Raw genomic sequence first — 17,277 nt, 5'->3', positions numbered from 1 at the left:
GCGTATCATACACATGTATTTAAAAAAAAAATTTGTTACAGATGTTCTCCCCTCCCCCCATTTACATGTATTAATTATACAAAAAAATTAAACTGAGTTTTTCAAACAGCTACCTGGGATTCATGGGGGTCTCACAGCACTCTGCCTTCCCGCCCTATGAAGGCTGAAGGTCTCGCTCCTGGGGCTAAGGAGACATTGCCACCACTCCTCTTGGAAGAGCATTGAAAAGAACCGGGAACACTTCTCTCAGCAGAGACCACCACTATCCCTCTGGCCTGGCAATTCCAGGTCCCTCCACATCTGCCTGTGAGGCCTCCAGCTAAAGCTTCTAGAAGTTCACTTCTGCTCATGTTTCTTTCCTGCCCAAACCCTTTAATGGTTCCCACTGTCAACCAATTAAATCTAAACTCTGGGGAGTCCGACCCAGGCATTAGTATTTTTTTAATTCTTCAAGTGATTCTAATGTACAGCTCAAGTGAAAAGCCATTGCCTTAGAGCACCACTGTGATAATGGAAATGTTCTGTGTCTGCACGGTCCGATACAGTAGCCACTGGCCACATGAGACTACCAAACACTGGAAATGTGGCTAGTATGACTGAGGAACTTGAATGTTTATTTTTATTTAATTTTAACCAATATAAATTTAAACAAATGTAGTCACATATGTTGGACAGTATGCAGCTTTAGAGAAAGCCTCCAATGATTTTCACTTAAAAAAAAAAAAAAAAAAAGAACCTACCTTGACCAGTAGTTAGAACATTGGCCCATAGACCAAAGGGTCTCGAGTTTGATTCTCAGTCAAAGGCATGTACCTGGGTTGCAGGTTCAATCCCTAACCCCACCTGGGGTCGTGCAGGAGGCAACCAATTGATGTGTCTCTCTCCCATCAATGTTTCTCTCTCTCTTCCTCCTTCCCTTCCACTCTCTCTCAAAGTAAATGGGAAAATATTTTTGGGTGAGGATTAACAACAACAATAAAATCAAAACCCTCATCCTAGCAGGGTAGCTCAGTTAGAGTGTCATCCTGATATACCAAGGTTGTGGGTTCAACCCCTGATCAGTGAATGCATAAATAAGTAGAACAACAAATCAATGTTTCTCTCTCAAATCAATATAAAAAAATAAAAAAAACAAAACCCTCATTTAAAAAAATGTATTGCCCTGGCTGGTGTGGTTCAGTCGGTTGGGCATTGTCTTGTGCATCAAAAGTTGCCAGGTTAATTCCAGGTGAGGACACATGCCTGGGTTTCAGGCTCCATCCCTGGGAGGCAGTGTGCAGGAGCCGCCTATTGATATTTTGCTCTCACATCAATGTTTCTCTCTCTTTCTCCAAAAATAAATTTTAAAATATTTTAAAATTTTATTATGAAAGATATTATACAGAGTTATAAAACAAGCATTTTAAAGAAAAATAGCTAATATTATTATACTAACAGGTAATAGTAAACACATAGTAGCCAGTGATACTTATTACTGATATTAACTAATTTATCAACATCTCTCTTTACAGATGAGAAAACTGAGGCACAGAACGTTGAGTAACTTGCAATAGGTCACAAAGTTGGCAAGGGTGGAGGTGGGACTCAAGCCCCGGTAACCTGGCTCAAAAGCCCATCCCAGTCACCCTCACCTATTGTAGTAGTGCCAGGACATAATGCTGGTACCTTAGAGGCTCGTAAAGGAACCTATTTTCTCAAACTAAATGTCACTCAAGACCTGGCCAAGTTGGTTAGAGCATTGTCCCAATACACCAAGGTTACAGGTTCGATCACCATAAATGAGTGGAACAAAAAAATCAATGATGTTTCTCTCTGTCTCAAAAAAAAAAAAAAATCAATAGCCAGTCCTCTGTGGCTCAGTGGTTGAGCATCGACTTACGCACCAAGAGTTTGCTGGTTCAATTCCTGGTCAGGGCACATGCCCAGATTGTGGGCCCAATCCCCAGTGGGGGCATGCAGGAGGTGGCCAATCTATGTTCTCTCTCATTGATGTTTCTATCTCTCTCTCCCTCTCCTTTCCTCTCTAAAATCAATAAGAAAAAAAAATTTTAAATCAATAAATATCACTCAAATCTAATTTCATAAATATAGTGATAACTAATTTTTTAAAAATTGATCTTAGAGCCCTGGCCAGTTTTGCTCAGCGATTAGAGCATTGGCCTGCGGTCCGGAGAGACCCAGGTTTGGTTCCTGCTAAGGGCATGTACCTCGGATGCAGATTGTCCTCGGCCCTGGTTGGGTCGTGCAGGTGGCAGCCACACGATGTGTCCCTTTCACGTCGATGTTTCTCTCTCTCTCTCCCTCCCACTCTATCTGAACAAAAAATGGAGAAATGTCCTCGGGTGAGGATAAAAAAAAATTGATCTTAGAGAGGGATGAGGGAGAGAGAGACACAGAGAGACAGAGAAACATGGATCAGTTGCCTCCTGAACAGAGCCCTAACTGAGGATCAAACCCACAACCTAGGCATGTGCCCTGACTGGGAAACGAACCCAGGACCTTCAGATGCACAGAACAATGCTCCAACCAACTGAGCCACACCAGCCAGAGCAGCGATAACCACTTTTATCAGACATTTATTATGTTCCAGGCTCTGTTCAAAGCACTTTAAAATACATTAATTCATTCCTCATTACAACCCGTTTTACAGATGTGAAAATTGAGATATCTTATTTTACGGACATGCAAACTAAGACTCAGGTCAATTAGGTAGCTTTCCTAAAGTGACAGTGTGTTAGAGGTGGAGCAGGTATTCAGACCCTGTTATCCCTGATTCTTAAACACTCTGCTTCCTCCTAAAATACATAAAAGCATGGCTTATCTTTTACTTTGGGTGGCATACATGAGAGGGGGCAATAGAGATACCGTTTTTAAAACCACTAGTCTAGCCTACCCAGCCAGTGTGGCTCAGTGGCTTGAGTGTTGCCTCATGCACCAAGAGGTCACAGGTCCGATTCCCAGTTGGGGCACATGCCCAGGTTGTGGACTCAATCCCCAGTAGAGGGCATGCAGGAGGCAACTAATTGATGTTTCTATCTCTCTCTCCCTCTCCCTTCCTCTCTCTCTAAAAATCAATAAAAAAAAAATATTTGAAAAAAGAAAGAAAAGTAAACCACTAGTCTAAACATCTTTCTCTCCTCCATTTTCCTGTGGGAGTAATTGGGCACCAAGAAGTGATGATGGTAGTAGGTCACACAGCACTGAAGGCTGGAGCCTCTACTCTCTCTTGGGAGTTTAAAGGGAAGGAACTGACATTTCCTTTGAACCTAATGAGTCGGGGAGATTTTGATACAGATGATCTCCTCTACTATCCTATAACATAGTTATTTATATTTGCATTTTTACAGTGGAAGAAAATTTTGTTTAGAAATTCTAGTTAAGCCTTGGCCAGTTTGGCTCAGCCGTTAGAGTGTTGGCCTGCAGTCCAGAAAGACCCGGGTTCGGTTCCCGCTGAGGGCAAGTTCCTTGGTTGCAGTTTGTCCCCGGCCCTGGTTGGGTCGTGCGGGTGGCAACCACTCAATGTGTCCCTTTCACATCGATGTTTCTCTCTCAGCAAGGGCACGTACCTGGGTTGCAGGTTCAATCCCTAACCCCACCTGGGGTCATGCAGGAGGCAACCAATTGATGTATCCCATCGATGTTTCTCTCTCTCTTCCTCCTTCCCTTCTACTCTATCTAAAAGTAAATGGGAAAATATTTTTGGGTGAGGATTAACAATAATAATAATAATAACAACAACAACAAGAAGATCAGAACCCTCATCCTAGCAGGGTAGCTCAGATGCCTGGTGCCTCTCTCCCTCCCACTCTATCTGAACAAAATATGGAAAAGTGTCCTCAGGTGAGGATAAAAAGAAAAGAAAGAAAGAAAAGAAATTCTAGTTAAGTCATTTGCCAAAAGCAAGATTCAAACCCAGGTCCCCTGACATGCAAACCCAGGTTGTTCCCCTAGTACCCTTAGCTCCATCCCTCCTGCTGCTGAGTCAACCTTCCTTCCTGATATAGACAGAATAAATCCACCCCCAAGTTCCCTGACCCCGCCCCAGACTCCCTTCTGAGCCCTACAGCCAGATAATACACCCGCAAGCCTTCTCTGCTCTGGGGCCTCAAGTCCCCTGACATCTGTCCTGACCTCCCTCCCACACAAATGTAGAAGCAAGCACCAGCATCAATGGCATCATTTCACCGAGACATTTGTAAACTGGTTCCAAACTGGACCGGCAGTCTGGGGGCTTGTGACCTGTGTGTTCTAGATCTTATTACTCAAATGGTGGTTTAAAGCAGCAGCAGCAGCACCTTGGGGCCTATTAGAAATGCAGACACCCCAAACCTACTGAATTAGAATCTGCTTTTTAAGAGGATTCCCAGGTGATTCATTTGCACATTAAAGTCTGCACAGTGCTAAGTTAGACCTGAATCCCAAGGGAAGCAGGCTTATGCCCACCTGCCTGTGTAACTGACCTTCTTTCCACTCTTGGCTGGGTTATAAGGGGCAGCTGTGAGTTGGTTGATGTTATTGTAAAGAGAACTTGGATATTAAATTGCACCCAAGGCCTGGGAGATTACAGCAACAAAGGGACCCTGGTTGGTTGGTTGCGACCAGCATCTGCATGGTGGACTGAGACAGGCCCAAGAGATTTGTTGCAGAAAGAATTCAGAAACCTATTGCCACCTCCAAACAGGATTTTATGATGCAACAAAGTGGAGAAATGAATAGGGCTCTTGGTTTTAACTAAACTGGGGTATGCTAAATTGGAAAATAGTTTAAACAATGTTTTTTTGCATTGAAACTGCATATTTATAATACTAACCAGGACACTAAAAGGAAACCTATTTGACACTGGGTTTGCTGAAATAACTTTTAAAACGTGTGACAAGAGTCTCTCCTAACAGTAAGAACAACAAAGAAAAGCATTAGCCTGACAGAAACTGGACTATTATTACACTGACTGCATTTCAAAGTAGAATGCATTGTAGAATAAACACCTACTGGAATCTAGCTGCTCTGCTGCAACAAGTTTGGATTTGCTATTGAACAAATCTACAAGCCTGCGGCCGGAGGCATGCTGTTTTTCTGCAACAGGACCTTGCAGAGTACCCCACTGTACCAGCAGCCTGGTGCCTGGAGTGCCTGTGCGACTTCTATCACAAGAGGGAACGATGCTGAGAGGGAACACTGTTATATGGGCAAAACTTGTCAAGTGCATTGCCATGTGCAGGACAACTGACGTAAAGGACTGTAGGAATTGCAGGCCTCAGTTAATGATGAGCACCTATTCCATGCTCTGATGTTGGTGGAGCAGCAATGCTATCCCATTTTATGGTCGAGGACACTGAGACTCAGGGCTAAGTTCAGGGGGTCATCCAAGTTCTCATGACTGGTGAACAGCAAGCAGGGTAGGATACGGACTTGGGTCTTCTGGCTACATCCTGCCTTTCCTTGCAAAGAGACTACATATGCTTTGAAGTAGGATCAGGAAACTTGTAGGAACAAAAATATGCATATTTTACCTATTCAAACCTAGAATATTTTGTTGCAATTTTTAAGGATCTGGACATGTTATGACATATGATGCAAATATCTTATTTCTAAGAGGCCACAGGTATCTGGAATTTGGGCAAATCCGAGACCAATATAATGACAGCAAATCAAAGGTGTAATTAGAATGAAGTCTTGTTTGGCTCAGTGGGAAGCGACCCGAGTTCAAGTTTTGGCTGTATCACTAAATAAGACATCACCTAGGCTAAAATGTAGTCTCTGGGATCCAGCGAAATCACACTCATTCTTTAAGGCCCAGCCCTAAGTAGCCACCTTTGTGAAACCATCCCAGATTCTTATCTCATTCCCATCACCCCAAAGAGGTAGTGCCTGATTCCTGGTATTCAGTTTACCAGTGATTTGGGATGTACTGGCTTCTACTACCTCTTCTCACTAGAACAGGGCTCATCTTGGCGGGCTTAGCAAGTCGTAGAGCCCAGCTCTCTTTGCCAGGAAGTAGCATAGAGAACTGAGATCTATCTAAGGCACCCGGAACATGGCCACTTTGTGCCACAACCCCTCTGCCACCTCCTGGCTACCAAACTCGACCATTCCTCTTCAACAAAGACCACCGTAGGGTGCAAATCCCCGACGTTCCTGGGGCCACCCCACATACTGTAAGCACGTGGAAGTGCAGGGCAGACCTCTATGCGCGCAGCGGCACTGTGCCCACCCCTTGCCCCGGTGCCCAGCATATTGCCAAGCACGATGGGCTCCGAGCACACGCTCGTGGATTGGGATGGAGCAGAGGGCAGGGAGACACTGCGAGTAGACGTCGCCACTTGACTGAGTGGAGGCCACGGTTGTGAGTGCCCAGTGGGGCCAGGGGAGGAGAGCCAGGCCGCTCCGTCCAGCCGGGCGCCAGCTCCTCCCGCCGGGCGGGTACCCACCGACTACGGGCACACAAAGCCTGCTCAGCGAGCTCGGCGATCGGCTCCGCACGCCTGTGTCGCCGCGCGCCGCCAGGCGGCTTCAGGTTGGGCGTCGGGCGGTGGCAGGCCCGAGCGTCCAGAAGCTGCGCGCATCGAACCTCGGCGGGAGGGGGTGCGGAGGGGAAGGAGGAGGAGTGGGGGAGGAGGGAGCAGGAGTGGGGACCGGGAGGGGGGTGGAGGAAGAGGCCTCGCGCAGAGGAGGGAGCAATTTAATTTCAAACACAAACAACTGCACGAGCGCGCACCCACGGAGCCGGAGTGTCGCCCGGGATCGGCGCCCGCCCCGTCCGTGTGGCGCGCGCGGGGAGACGCCGTGGCCGCGCCGGAGTTCGGGCCGGGGGCCGCCATCGAGGCGGGGGCCGCGCGAGGGCCGGAGCAGAGCGGCGCAGCCACCGCCGCACGCGCCAACTTGGGCTCGCGCTTCCCGGCCCGGCGCGGAGCCCGGGGCACCCGGAGCCCAGCCATGTCGCGATCCAACCGGCAGAAGGAGTACAAATGCGGGGACCTGGTGTTCGCCAAGATGAAAGGCTACCCACACTGGCCGGCCCGGGTGAGCAGCGCGGCTAGCCGTCCGATTCCCCCTCGGGCTTGGGTTGCATAACACCCGGGAGGGTGCGAGCGCTCCGCGAGGAGAGGTGGGGGCGGGGGGTCTGAGCCCCGACTTTTTGCCCAGCGCCTCCAAGCTCACTCGCCGGTTATATAATGGGGGAAGCGATGGGGTGGGGGCGGCGAACACCTGGCCGGACGGTGTCCGAGCGTAGAGGTGTGCGCGCGGCGTGGGGACCCGAGGGCGCGGGTCACTTCCCGACTTGGCTCTGCGTGCTCAGTTCTCCCCCAGTCCTCGTATTCCCGCAGTTTCGGACCCGCTACCTAGGTTTGGGCTGGTCGTGTAACTCCTCCCACCCTACCCCCCAGGCGCCACGCCACCCCCTCTGGGATCCCCTTAGAGACCCCCAGTTTCTTCGTTAATTGTTGCCCGCAGCTCAAACTCCTTCCTGGGTTAAATGGTTAAAGAAGGATCCCAGCCCAGAAAGGAATAGATGGAGGCGGAGTTCGCTTCTAGAAAACTTTAGTTCAGGGCGTCCTTAAGAGGTCTGAAGTTGGAAGGGTCGAGGAGTGGTTGGAGGCGGCGTAAGAGGGGATCTACCAGGTTCAGAAATTATCTGCCAGAACCCGCTTTCACTTCTCAGCCCCACAAAAATATGCCTCAGTATGCTGCCAACACACATTCGTGGCCGAGGGCCCCAGTGGGGCAGGGAAGGCCACGCCAGACTGCCCCTTCGTGAAGGCGAGGCGAGGTGGGGTGGAGAGCCGGAATAGCTTCTACACCTCCCCCCGCCCCAACGTGAGCCTCTCGCGCTGGAAAGGCCATGTGGTGGATCAGCCCGCCAATATGAGGGCCCCTCCCCCCTCCAGCACCTGGCCAGGTGGGAGGGTGGGGCCCCAAAGCCCTTCTGGGTATGTTGTAATGTTTCCCCAGAGGGCTGAGACAGGTGAAGTAAAGAGGGAGGAAGGAAGGTGGTCAGAGGGAGGCTTTAGTATTAAGGTGCCTAGAGTGTAGGATTGGACTCGTGCAGAGTGAAATCCAAAGGTGGAGAGCAGTAGAGGGAGGGTGACTTCTGGGCCAGGGGGCCAAGTGCAGAAGAATTGCCTTAAGGCTGTGGGTTGCTCTTCTTGGCAGTGTGAGTCTGTGTCTCTTCATCTGGCCCAGATCCTGCTCTGAGCTTAGGAAGTTACCCCAGTCTTCCTGGGGTTCTGTTCAGAGTGTCAGGCCAACTTTGGGGTTACTCTGAGGAAACCTAGAAGACCCTTTCTCATTCTGTAACTTTTGAGCAGTATGCCTAATCCCATATGCTTTGAGCTCCTTGTTTCCTGAAACTTCTAGATGCCTGGCTTTTGGAATGGGAGTGAAGTACAAAGAGAATAAGACTCTTCCAGCTTCCAGGGCCTCCTGGAGGACTAGTGGAGGCAATGTGAGGCAGCAACCATAGAAGCCTTGTGTGTGCATGCCTGTGTGTGGCATGTGAACACTCATGTACTTTACCCAGCACCTTTGATCCAACTGGCTTCTTGGCCTAGATGCCAAGGCCCTGGTGGGCAGGGCAAGAACTGAATCCAGTTCTCTTACTGCTCCTGCCTCCTGGGGTGGGACAAAGTCCAGAAACTGGGTTAAGGCCTAGGGAAGGGTTACAGCTGGAATGTGGGTTGCAGGGAACCCCTTCAGCATCAGGGAAGAGAGAAGGGGTCGGGGAAGACAGGTGGGCCTACATTGACTCTGTGAGGATTATACCTTCAGGTTTCTGGTGGCCTTTGGAATGAGGGCAATGCCTGGGACGGGATGCCATTCATTTCCCCTCTTCCCACTGGCCTCCAGGGCAGAGGGTGGGACAAGGAGGCAGAGGCCCTTCCTTCGTTGTTGCCTGGGCCTTTTAGATAAAGTTAAGGCTGGGAGAGGGAGATCAGACAGGGTTCCCAGAGCTGGGGCCCCACCCTTTGCCTGTGCTCTGGCTCTTGACTGTCACAATTTGTCACAATTCGGGGGGGGGGGTGCGCTACACTCAAGGCTGTTACTTCTGACATAAGTACCCCCCTTAAACACCAAAATCAATCCCTTCACCATCCCTTGAATGTGGTCTTAGTCCCTAGAGTGGCAAAGCCTGAAGAGGCCTGGTCCCTCCTCAGGTGGAGGAGGAGCTGGGGACTACCACTGTGCTGTAGTGAACTCCGGAAGGCCACTGTGTGGACTTTCCTTTCAAAGTCCCTGCTTCTGGGTAGGATGGATGATTCTGATGAGACTAGAACAGCCCAGTGCTGGGAGAGTCCAGCCAGAGGGGCTACGTGGTAGACAAGATCTACCTGGAAGGATGATGTGACTCCATCTTGACCTTCTCCTTTCCCTCTTCCTCCTGCCTGACTTCCTAGGGGATCTCTGAGCACTTAACAATTAACCTCCAAGACTCAGGGGTTGTCCCCCCCACACCCACACCCCAGGTTCCTTCCTCCTTTCTCCCTTCCTGTTTCACAGTCCCAGAAAACCTGAGCAGCCAGAGGGCCTCACCCATCTTTCCTCCCTCTGCCCCTCCCCCACATCCAGGCACTACCTTCTCTTTTCTGCCTCTTGGGTTTGCCACACTTTCCCAGCCCCAACTGTCTCCTGCCCCAGATTTTCCGGTTCCTGAGTCAGGTGGAGCCTCGGCCCTGGGTGTGGTGGTCAGAACCCCAGTTGGCAGGCAGTATGGGCTTGGCCTTCCCTGCTGCTTTCCTCTGTACTGGGCAGGCCTGGATTTGGTCTGAGGATGGGGGTGAGGTATTCCGTTCTCTCCTCCACTCCTGGCAACTTCAGATCCCTCTTCAGACCTCAGGGTGTGCATGGGCTGTGGGAGGACCAGATTTCATATGCTCAGGCCTGTCCGATAGAGCCAGGCAAATGCAGAGGGGTAGGAATGAGTGGGCCTGGTCTGGGAGAAAAAGTAACTTGCCTGGTTTCCTGGAATGGCTGAGGAATAGCAGAGCCCCCTCCCCTGTTGGGCCAGTGGAAGGGACACAGTGGGTCTCCAGCTCTCATCTGGCCCCACCCTGACCCACTTAGCCTTGACTCACTTGTTGAGTCACAGTCTGGATATAAAAGCACCGCCTGGGAGACATATGTCTGTATTGGGGGTACAAGTATTCTCAGAGACCTCGTATCTTCCAAATGCAAGAAAAGACATTTCCTTTTTAGCTTGAAGGATGGAGGGTCCACTATAGAAGGGATTTCTCCTGGAGAGGGAGGGGGGCTGTTGGAAATTCCATTATGTGAAAAGAGCACACCTCCTGGCCCCTTCCCCACAGGTGCCTACACACAAGGTGAGCCAGAGGAGTGGGATTATCCTTTTGGGGTAGATGCCATGCATCTGCCCAGGCTCTGGCCTCTCTTCTCCTCTAGACCCACCCTTTATTTGGCTAGAGGCCAGCAGGGCGGGTTTATCTGGTGTGTCTCATTCTGTCTATTTTTAATTCCTATCCATTCTTTTGTTTCTCTCCCACCCCCGAGGCTGGGCAGCTGTGGCCTCCTGGGTCCTGTCACACCAGTCAGCTACCTCTCTCCAAGTTTGCTTTCCATGGGAAAGAGACTGGTGGTCAGGGGAGCTGCTTTGCTGTTCTGTGCTCCTTGAGAGCACTTCACTCACCCCACCACCTCTCCTGAGCCTCAGTTTCTCCCCTTTCATCACACATTTCCTACTAGCATGTTCATGCCCTGGCTTCCAGTGTGGACACTGAAAAGGCAGAGCTCAAAGTTTACTGCTGTCAGCTGGAGACCCTTAGATCCCTCCCCTGCCCTGTTCCTGGTGCAGAGACCCACTGGGAAGACGCCTAGGGAAGAAGTTTGCTATTATTGTACTGTACCAGTCTCCTGGGATCTCTAAATCCCTGGAGGCTCTCATTTTGTTTTTGCTTCTCCCTCTGAGAAGAGGGTGGGGAGCTATCTGGTAACTGGACCCAGGTGTCCTGGCCGAAGACAGGCTCCTCTTCCTCCGCGCGCCGGCCCCCCCCCCCCTCGTCCCCAGCTTCTTGAGAAGGGCTCAGGCCCTCCAGCCCTAGCTGTGGTTTCAAGCACAGCCCTGGGCCCCAGGAGCCAGACTCTAGGCTTGGGGGTGGGGTGTGTGTTAGTGTCCCCTCCTCCCCAGTCCGGAGAGTGTGTGGGGGGAGGGGTGGTCACATTCCTGGTTGCTGAGTGGCAGGGGAGGGGGGTTGGGTTGTCATGGCGATGGAGATCCTGTGTGTGTTTTTGGTGGTGGTGGGGGGGACTGTGTGCCTTTCCACCTCCTGCGTTTACACCTCAGAGTCTCCTGGTCCTAGGGAGGCCCAGTTGGTGTCTGGCCTTCCTGGGGGGAGGGGCTGGACCTCTGTCCCCAGAGGCCACAGGGCAAGTGGGGGAGGTGCCCAGAAGCATGAAGACTCCATGTCTGGAACTAGATGCCCCTCAGATTCGTGCCTAGGGCTCCACCCCCTCTCCTGGGTCTATCTTAACTAATTTCCATCTTCCCAGCTCCCATGTCTCCCCAGACCCCCCAGACAGGCACTCTGTTCCAGTCTTGATGCCTTAATCATTGCCTTGGCCTGTCTGTCTCTTTCCTATCTGCGCCCGGGGCCCCAGTCAACATGGCCACCTGGCCTCTGTCCGAGGGAAGCTTGGTTGCTGGAGCTGCTTGCTGCAAGTGCTGCTGGGAGTTGTAGTTTCCCCTCAGTTCAGCTTGGCCTGGGCTTCCAGGGCCTGATTTGAGAGGCTGGCTAGGCCACTGCCTCTCTCCATTCCCCGGACCTCAGACCTCTGCACCTTCACCACCACATTGCTCCAGCACCCAGGACACGTAGAGCAGGGGACCAAGTCGGGAGGTCTATCTCCAAGATTTGGCCTTTACTAATTTGCCCTGTTAATTTGGGCAAATCACTTTTGAAAGTGTTCCCTAGAAGCCTTTTGGGGCTGCTGAGGGGGGAGGTGGAATAGGCAGCTCCTTGGCCTCACCCCTCCACTACAACCAGAGCTGTCTACTTTTGCCTATTTCAGAGATTCGTTCCGCAGTCCTTACTGTGCAGCTGCTGTGTGCTAGGCACTGTGCTATAGACAAAAACAGACGACCTCTCTGATTTCAGGGCAGGTATAGTCCACATAGACCTTAGTTAGATGAGAGTATGAATAACTGTAAAATTGGAATTGTGAAAAGTGCTGTGAAGGAGAAGTGCTAAGAGAGTTTTATCTGGGAAGCTGACCAGGTTGGGAGAGATGAGGGACTTTCTGGAGGAAGTGATAATAGGGCTGAGGTTGAAAGGCTGGTCAGACGTTGGTGAGTATATAGGAGGCTGAAGGATCGGTCTGACTCGAGCATCAAGCAGAAGGGCTGCCCACTGGGAGAGGATGAGGAGACCAAGCACATATGTGAGATGTATTATGTGCCAGGTTACAGTCATTTAGTTCTCACAACCCTGTGGCTTAAGTACTATGACTGTCTCCATTTTACAGATGAGGAAACTGAGGCAGAGAGGTTCCATAAGTTGCCTAATATAAAAAAAGTGGCAGCATTGGGATTCAGACCTTGACATTATGGAGAAGAGGTGAATATGAATGTGGGTGGGCCCTAGATTCGTGAAAAGCCATTGAAAGGTTTCCAGCAGGGGGAGGAGATGCTCATTCGCATCAACACTTCAGCAGGCCCACTCTGGCTTCAGTGGGGAGAATGGATTGTGGTGGGGCGAGAATAGAGTCTGAAAGAAGAGATAGATGCTGTGCTTTCAGTCCAGGCAAGAGGTGACAGTGGTTGGACCAGGGCGATAGCAAAGACGCGGAGCGTATGGATAGGATCTGGGCATGATGAGGGCAGAGTGGATGCTCTTTTGATTTATGAAGGAGAGGGGGTGACTCCAGGGTTTCTGCTGGGCTATCATGTCTAACTTTGAACAAAGTTCCATGGCTAAGAATGATCCCAAAGCCACCTTGGTGATTTCCTGGGTCCCGCTCAGTCTTTTACACTGATGTGCCTTAGAGGTCAGCCCCCCACCCCCAAATCCGCAATCTCAGACCCTCAGCTCAAGCTTACTTCTCTCATCTTGCTCACAGATTGACGAGATGCCCGAGGCTGCGGTGAAATCAACAGCCAACAAATACCAAGTCTTTTTTTTCGGGACCCATGAGACGTGAGTGAGGGGGCAGAGTTGGGGGGGCAAGGGCAGACCACTTTGGGGAAACGGGTGGTTATTGCGCCCCTTCCCTGTCAGGCTGCGCAGCTCAGAGGCAGTGAGGGGCTCGAGAGCACAGTCTCCCATCTCTCACCAGGGCATTCCTGGGCCCCAAAGACCTCTTCCCTTACGAGGAGTCCAAGGAGAAGTTTGGCAAGCCCAACAAGAGGAAAGGGTTCAGCGAGGGGCTGTGGGAGATCGAGAACAACCCTACTGTCAAGGCTTCTGGCTACCAGGTGAGCTGCCAACTGCCCAGGAGACCCCCTGGAGCGCAGGTGTGGCCATAGGCTCTGGGCACCCCGGCCCACACATGATACTTAGTCTTCAGGAATGGGTCTCAGAAATGCCAGGGCTTTCAGAGTAGCAGCTCATAGGGCAGAGGGGCGGGGGTGGCTTCTGGCAAGAGGGGATGGGGTTGCAGGTCTATGGTGTAGTTGTGGTGAGGCCTGGGAGGCAAGAACAGGATGGAGGCGGTAAGTGGGGAGGCCTTTGTTGGGCCCAGCATGAGTGTAGGACTTGGCCTTAACTCTTCCACAAAGGCTTCCTGGAGGAGGTGCTGGTGAGCCGGGCAGGATGAGGCGGGAGGGTGGGGGGCGGGGGTTGGCGGGGAAAGGGTCCCAGCTCCCTTTGGGAGAAGTTGACCCGAGGTTTTGCCTCCTGCTCCAGCCCTCCCCCCTCCTGCACAGAGCCCTGCCTGCCCGGCCAGTGGGTTTACCCCGGGGCTAATCCGACAGAGGTGGGTCTCAAATCACTTGTGAGACTGGGCACCTGGGTGGGGGTGGGGGAGCGGTGGGAAAAGGAAGGAGTGAGTGGCTGAGGGAGGGGTCTGGGGAGGGGCCTAGCATGGCAGCCACTGGTGCCACTCAGCCTCTGCTGTCACTGCCACAGTCCTCCCAGAAAAAGAGCTGCGTGGAAGAGCCGGAGCCTGAGCCTGAGCCTGAAGCCGCAGAGGGCGATGGTGACAAGAAGGGGAACACTGAGGGTAGCAGTGATGAGGAAGGGAAGCTGGTTATCGATGAGCCCACCAAGGAGAAGAATGAGAAGGGGGCGCTGAAGAGGAGAGCAGGGGACCTGCTGGAGGTAACTGGCCCATGCCTGGGGTCCAGGAGCCGGGTTCCCAGCCTGAGAAATAGACCTGACCCTAATCTTGGCGAATCTCTTGCTGAGAAGATGGAACACAGAAGACATTTTAGCCAGCAGACGGCTGGGGAGGGACTGGGGATACCCAGGAAGGAGCCTCTTGGGAAAGGAGGGGGAAGCACAGGCAGGTGGCTACCATCCTCCTTCTCCAGCCTCAGCCCACCTCCTCTCTACCAATCCTGCCTAGGACTCCCCGAAACGTACCAAGGAGGCAGAAGACCCTGAAGGGGAAGAGAAGGAGGTGGCCATTTTGGAGGGTGAGCGGCCCTTCCCTGTGGAGGTGGAGAAGAACAGTACCCCCTCTGAGCCCAGCTCTGGCAGGGGGCCTCCTCCAGAGGAAGAGGAGGAAGAGGCTGCCAAGGAAGATGCTGAGGTCCCAGGCATCAGAGATCATGAGAGGTGAGTGAGCCCTGCCCTGGCAGCTGGGTTGGAAGGGCCCAGTCCCCTGTGGAAGAGGAGGTAGAGGGCCTGCAGTTATCAGTCTCTCCGGAGGTGGGAGGCAGGAGGCCAGGTGGGATTTGCCAGGAGATGGCACTGGCTGGGACAAGGGCAGGCTAAGGCCTCAGCATTAACCCTTCTCCCCTCCAACCCTCCCTCACAGCCTGTAGCCACCAATGTTTCAAGAGGAGCCCCTGCCCCGTTCCTGCTGCTGTCTGGGTGCTACTGGGGAAACTGGCCATGGCCTGCAAACTGGGAACCCCTTCTCCACCCCAACCTGTTCTCTTCCACTCACTCTCCCTTCCCAAGTCCAGCCCCTGGAGATTGACCTGGATGTGGCAAGCAGCTACCTGGCCCTTACCTCCATGTCACCTCCATGTTTCCGCATCCCTGGGATCTGAGTCAGGGCTATGTCTTCTGCTCCATGGGATGAGATGAAGCCATTGTGTCCTTCCCTGCCTGGAGCTGTGTCACAGGGTTTCTGGACCAGCTGTTTCCACCTCCTGACACCCTTTTGCCTCTTCCCCAGGCATTCTGGATCTCTGGGTTGGTTGGGATCAGAGTTAGGAGTAGAAAGAATGGAGAATAAATAGCAAGGGTGGGCTTCTGGGGCCTGAGAGGGACAATCCTCAAATTGGGGTGGGGAGGCAGGCAGAAGGATGGCATCTTCTTTAGCTCCTGTCCCTTCCTCCCACATCTCCTGTCCCCGCTGCCTATATTCAGGAAAAGTGGGACAGCTTGTGAGGGATGTACTTCCTTCCATAAATCCTTGATGAGTGGTTAACACCCATTCTTCCCTTTGCTGACCCCAAAAGTTCTAGGAGTTGTAGGTATTCATCAAAAGATTTTGGGGTTTCCCAGTTATTTGGTCCAAGGACCTGGGATCTGAATGGTTGATTTCACCCAGCTTGGGTGGAAATGTTGAGGAGTAGCTGTCCCCCTTTAGATCTTGGGCCAGAGATGTAATACCTTGGGGAGATCCCTAGCTGCCCTTTCCCTCTCCCCACAGTGCTCAAGGCCAGCCTGCAGTCACATGTCACTCAGACATAAAGGAGAAGACACATTTTTTAGGAAATGTTTTTAATAAAAGAAAATTTAAAAAAAATTTAAAGATCCCTATCCCTTTGTGTGCCCCTCACTTTGCTCCTTTCTTCTCCACTGATGCCCTCATTTCTGAGGTGCACTGGGAGGCTCCCCTTCTGTTTGGGCTTGATGGCTTTTCTTTTGTAGCTGGGGCTTTGGTGTTCCTTCTGGTGTCATTTCCCATCTACATACTCCACCTGGTCTCAGTGTTGTCATCAGATCTGATTTATAACCCACTGAGAGGATAGGGAAATGAATGCCCTCTCCCAACCTCTTTCTAGTGGTCTCTATGCCTCTCTTCCATCTCGTGTCCCTTTCACCCCTGTCCCTCTCCCTAGGGCTCTGATGAAAAATTGTTGACTGTAGAAGTTTAGCTCTGAGAACTGTAGACAATTTCAGTTCTAGGAAAATAAACCTGTTGATTACTACATTGGATTCTGACTGATTTATTTGGGGTATATTGAAGAGAAGGAGAGGGGAAGGGGAATACAAATGATTTCCAAATTAACTTTTGAGATTGAGGTAGGGGGTATCAGCCTCTCCTCCATTCTCAGGCTGTTAGAAGTATCCAAAATTCTATGAGGGCAAAGTCACAGAATAAACTATGCCATTTCAGTTATTCTTGTGCCCAGCCAGTTTGTAACACAGGTTCCATCATAAACACCTGGGAATGTTTTAAAAAAAATTTTTTTCTTGCATAAGTGAGCATCAGCCAAAAGCCTGTGATGACCATGGAAGTGTGGGTATTTGGGCTGGTTGTAGAAGCAACTGACACCCAAAGGTCAGAGCTGGGTACACCAGGCACCCATAACTGGTGATTAGAGACGAGAAGCTTGATAGGGTGGAGTCTTCCCAGTACTCCAAGTCAAGTGAAATGGCTGGATTAGATCATATGTTATTCCTTCCAGATTTAAAATTTTGTGACTAGATCATTGGCATTGGATGTACATTGGCCCATGTACATCCCTTCCTTTAGAAGACCTAAGGCAGTTTTTTAATCTGGCTTGGTTACCTCCAACAGCGAAGGGCCTGTGAGGAGTGTACTGTCAGTAGCCTTATTTTTTTTTAATCTTCACCCGAGGATACTTTTCCATTTTTTGTTCAGATAGAGTGGGAGGGGGAAAGAGAGAGAAACATCGTTGGGAAAAGGACACATGGAGTGGTTGCCACCCACACAACCCATTCAGGGCCGGGGACAAACTGCAACCAAGGCCAAGGTACATGCCCCTAGCGGGAACCGAACCGGAGTCTCTGGACCGCAGGCCGATGCTCTAACCGCTGAGCCAAACCGGCCAGGGGACTGTCTAGCCTTGCCTGGAAAGGGTGGCCTTATGCTTTGAATTGGAAGCCACAATCGGCTAGAAAATGGAACCATCGTCTGAACTACAATTCCCAGCAGCCCCCACAGCATGTACAGGAATGAGCCAGGTGT

General features: G+C 51.4%; 1 protein-coding gene across 1 annotated transcript; it reads left to right on the top strand.

The window, feature by feature from the left end:
• Positions 1 to 6,848: 6,848 nt before the first annotated feature.
• HDGF (heparin binding growth factor) lies at positions 6,849 to 16,301 on the top strand. The gene is made up of 6 exons (XM_036273200.1): positions 6,849 to 7,020; positions 13,066 to 13,142; positions 13,282 to 13,420; positions 14,073 to 14,264; positions 14,512 to 14,723; positions 14,926 to 16,301. Exons 1-6 carry the CDS (start codon positions 6,934 to 6,936, stop codon positions 14,930 to 14,932), a joined length of 714 nt encoding a protein of 237 aa, XP_036129093.1. The 5' UTR covers positions 6,849 to 6,933; the 3' UTR covers positions 14,933 to 16,301.
• Positions 16,302 to 17,277: the final 976 nt, after the last annotated feature.

Source organism: Molossus molossus, unplaced genomic scaffold (genome assembly GCF_014108415.1).
Source record: "Molossus molossus isolate mMolMol1 unplaced genomic scaffold, mMolMol1.p scaffold_m16_p_20, whole genome shotgun sequence".
Lineage (NCBI taxonomy): Eukaryota > Metazoa > Chordata > Mammalia > Chiroptera > Molossidae > Molossus > Molossus molossus.
This window is presented reverse-complemented; position numbering and strand designations above follow the sequence as displayed.

Bases quoted from the DNA above. Each gene is read 5' to 3' on its own strand.
- HDGF (XM_036273200.1), top strand. From the start codon at position 6,934: ATGTCGCGATCCAACCGGCAGAAGGAGTACAAATGCGGGGACCTGGTG. The intron at 13,143-13,281 runs GTGAGTGAGGGG...ATCTCTCACCAG, and splicing joins TTTTTCGGGACCCATGAGAC to GGCATTCCTGGGCCCCAAAG. The intron at 13,421-14,072 runs GTGAGCTGCCAA...TCACTGCCACAG, and splicing joins TCAAGGCTTCTGGCTACCAG to TCCTCCCAGAAAAAGAGCTG.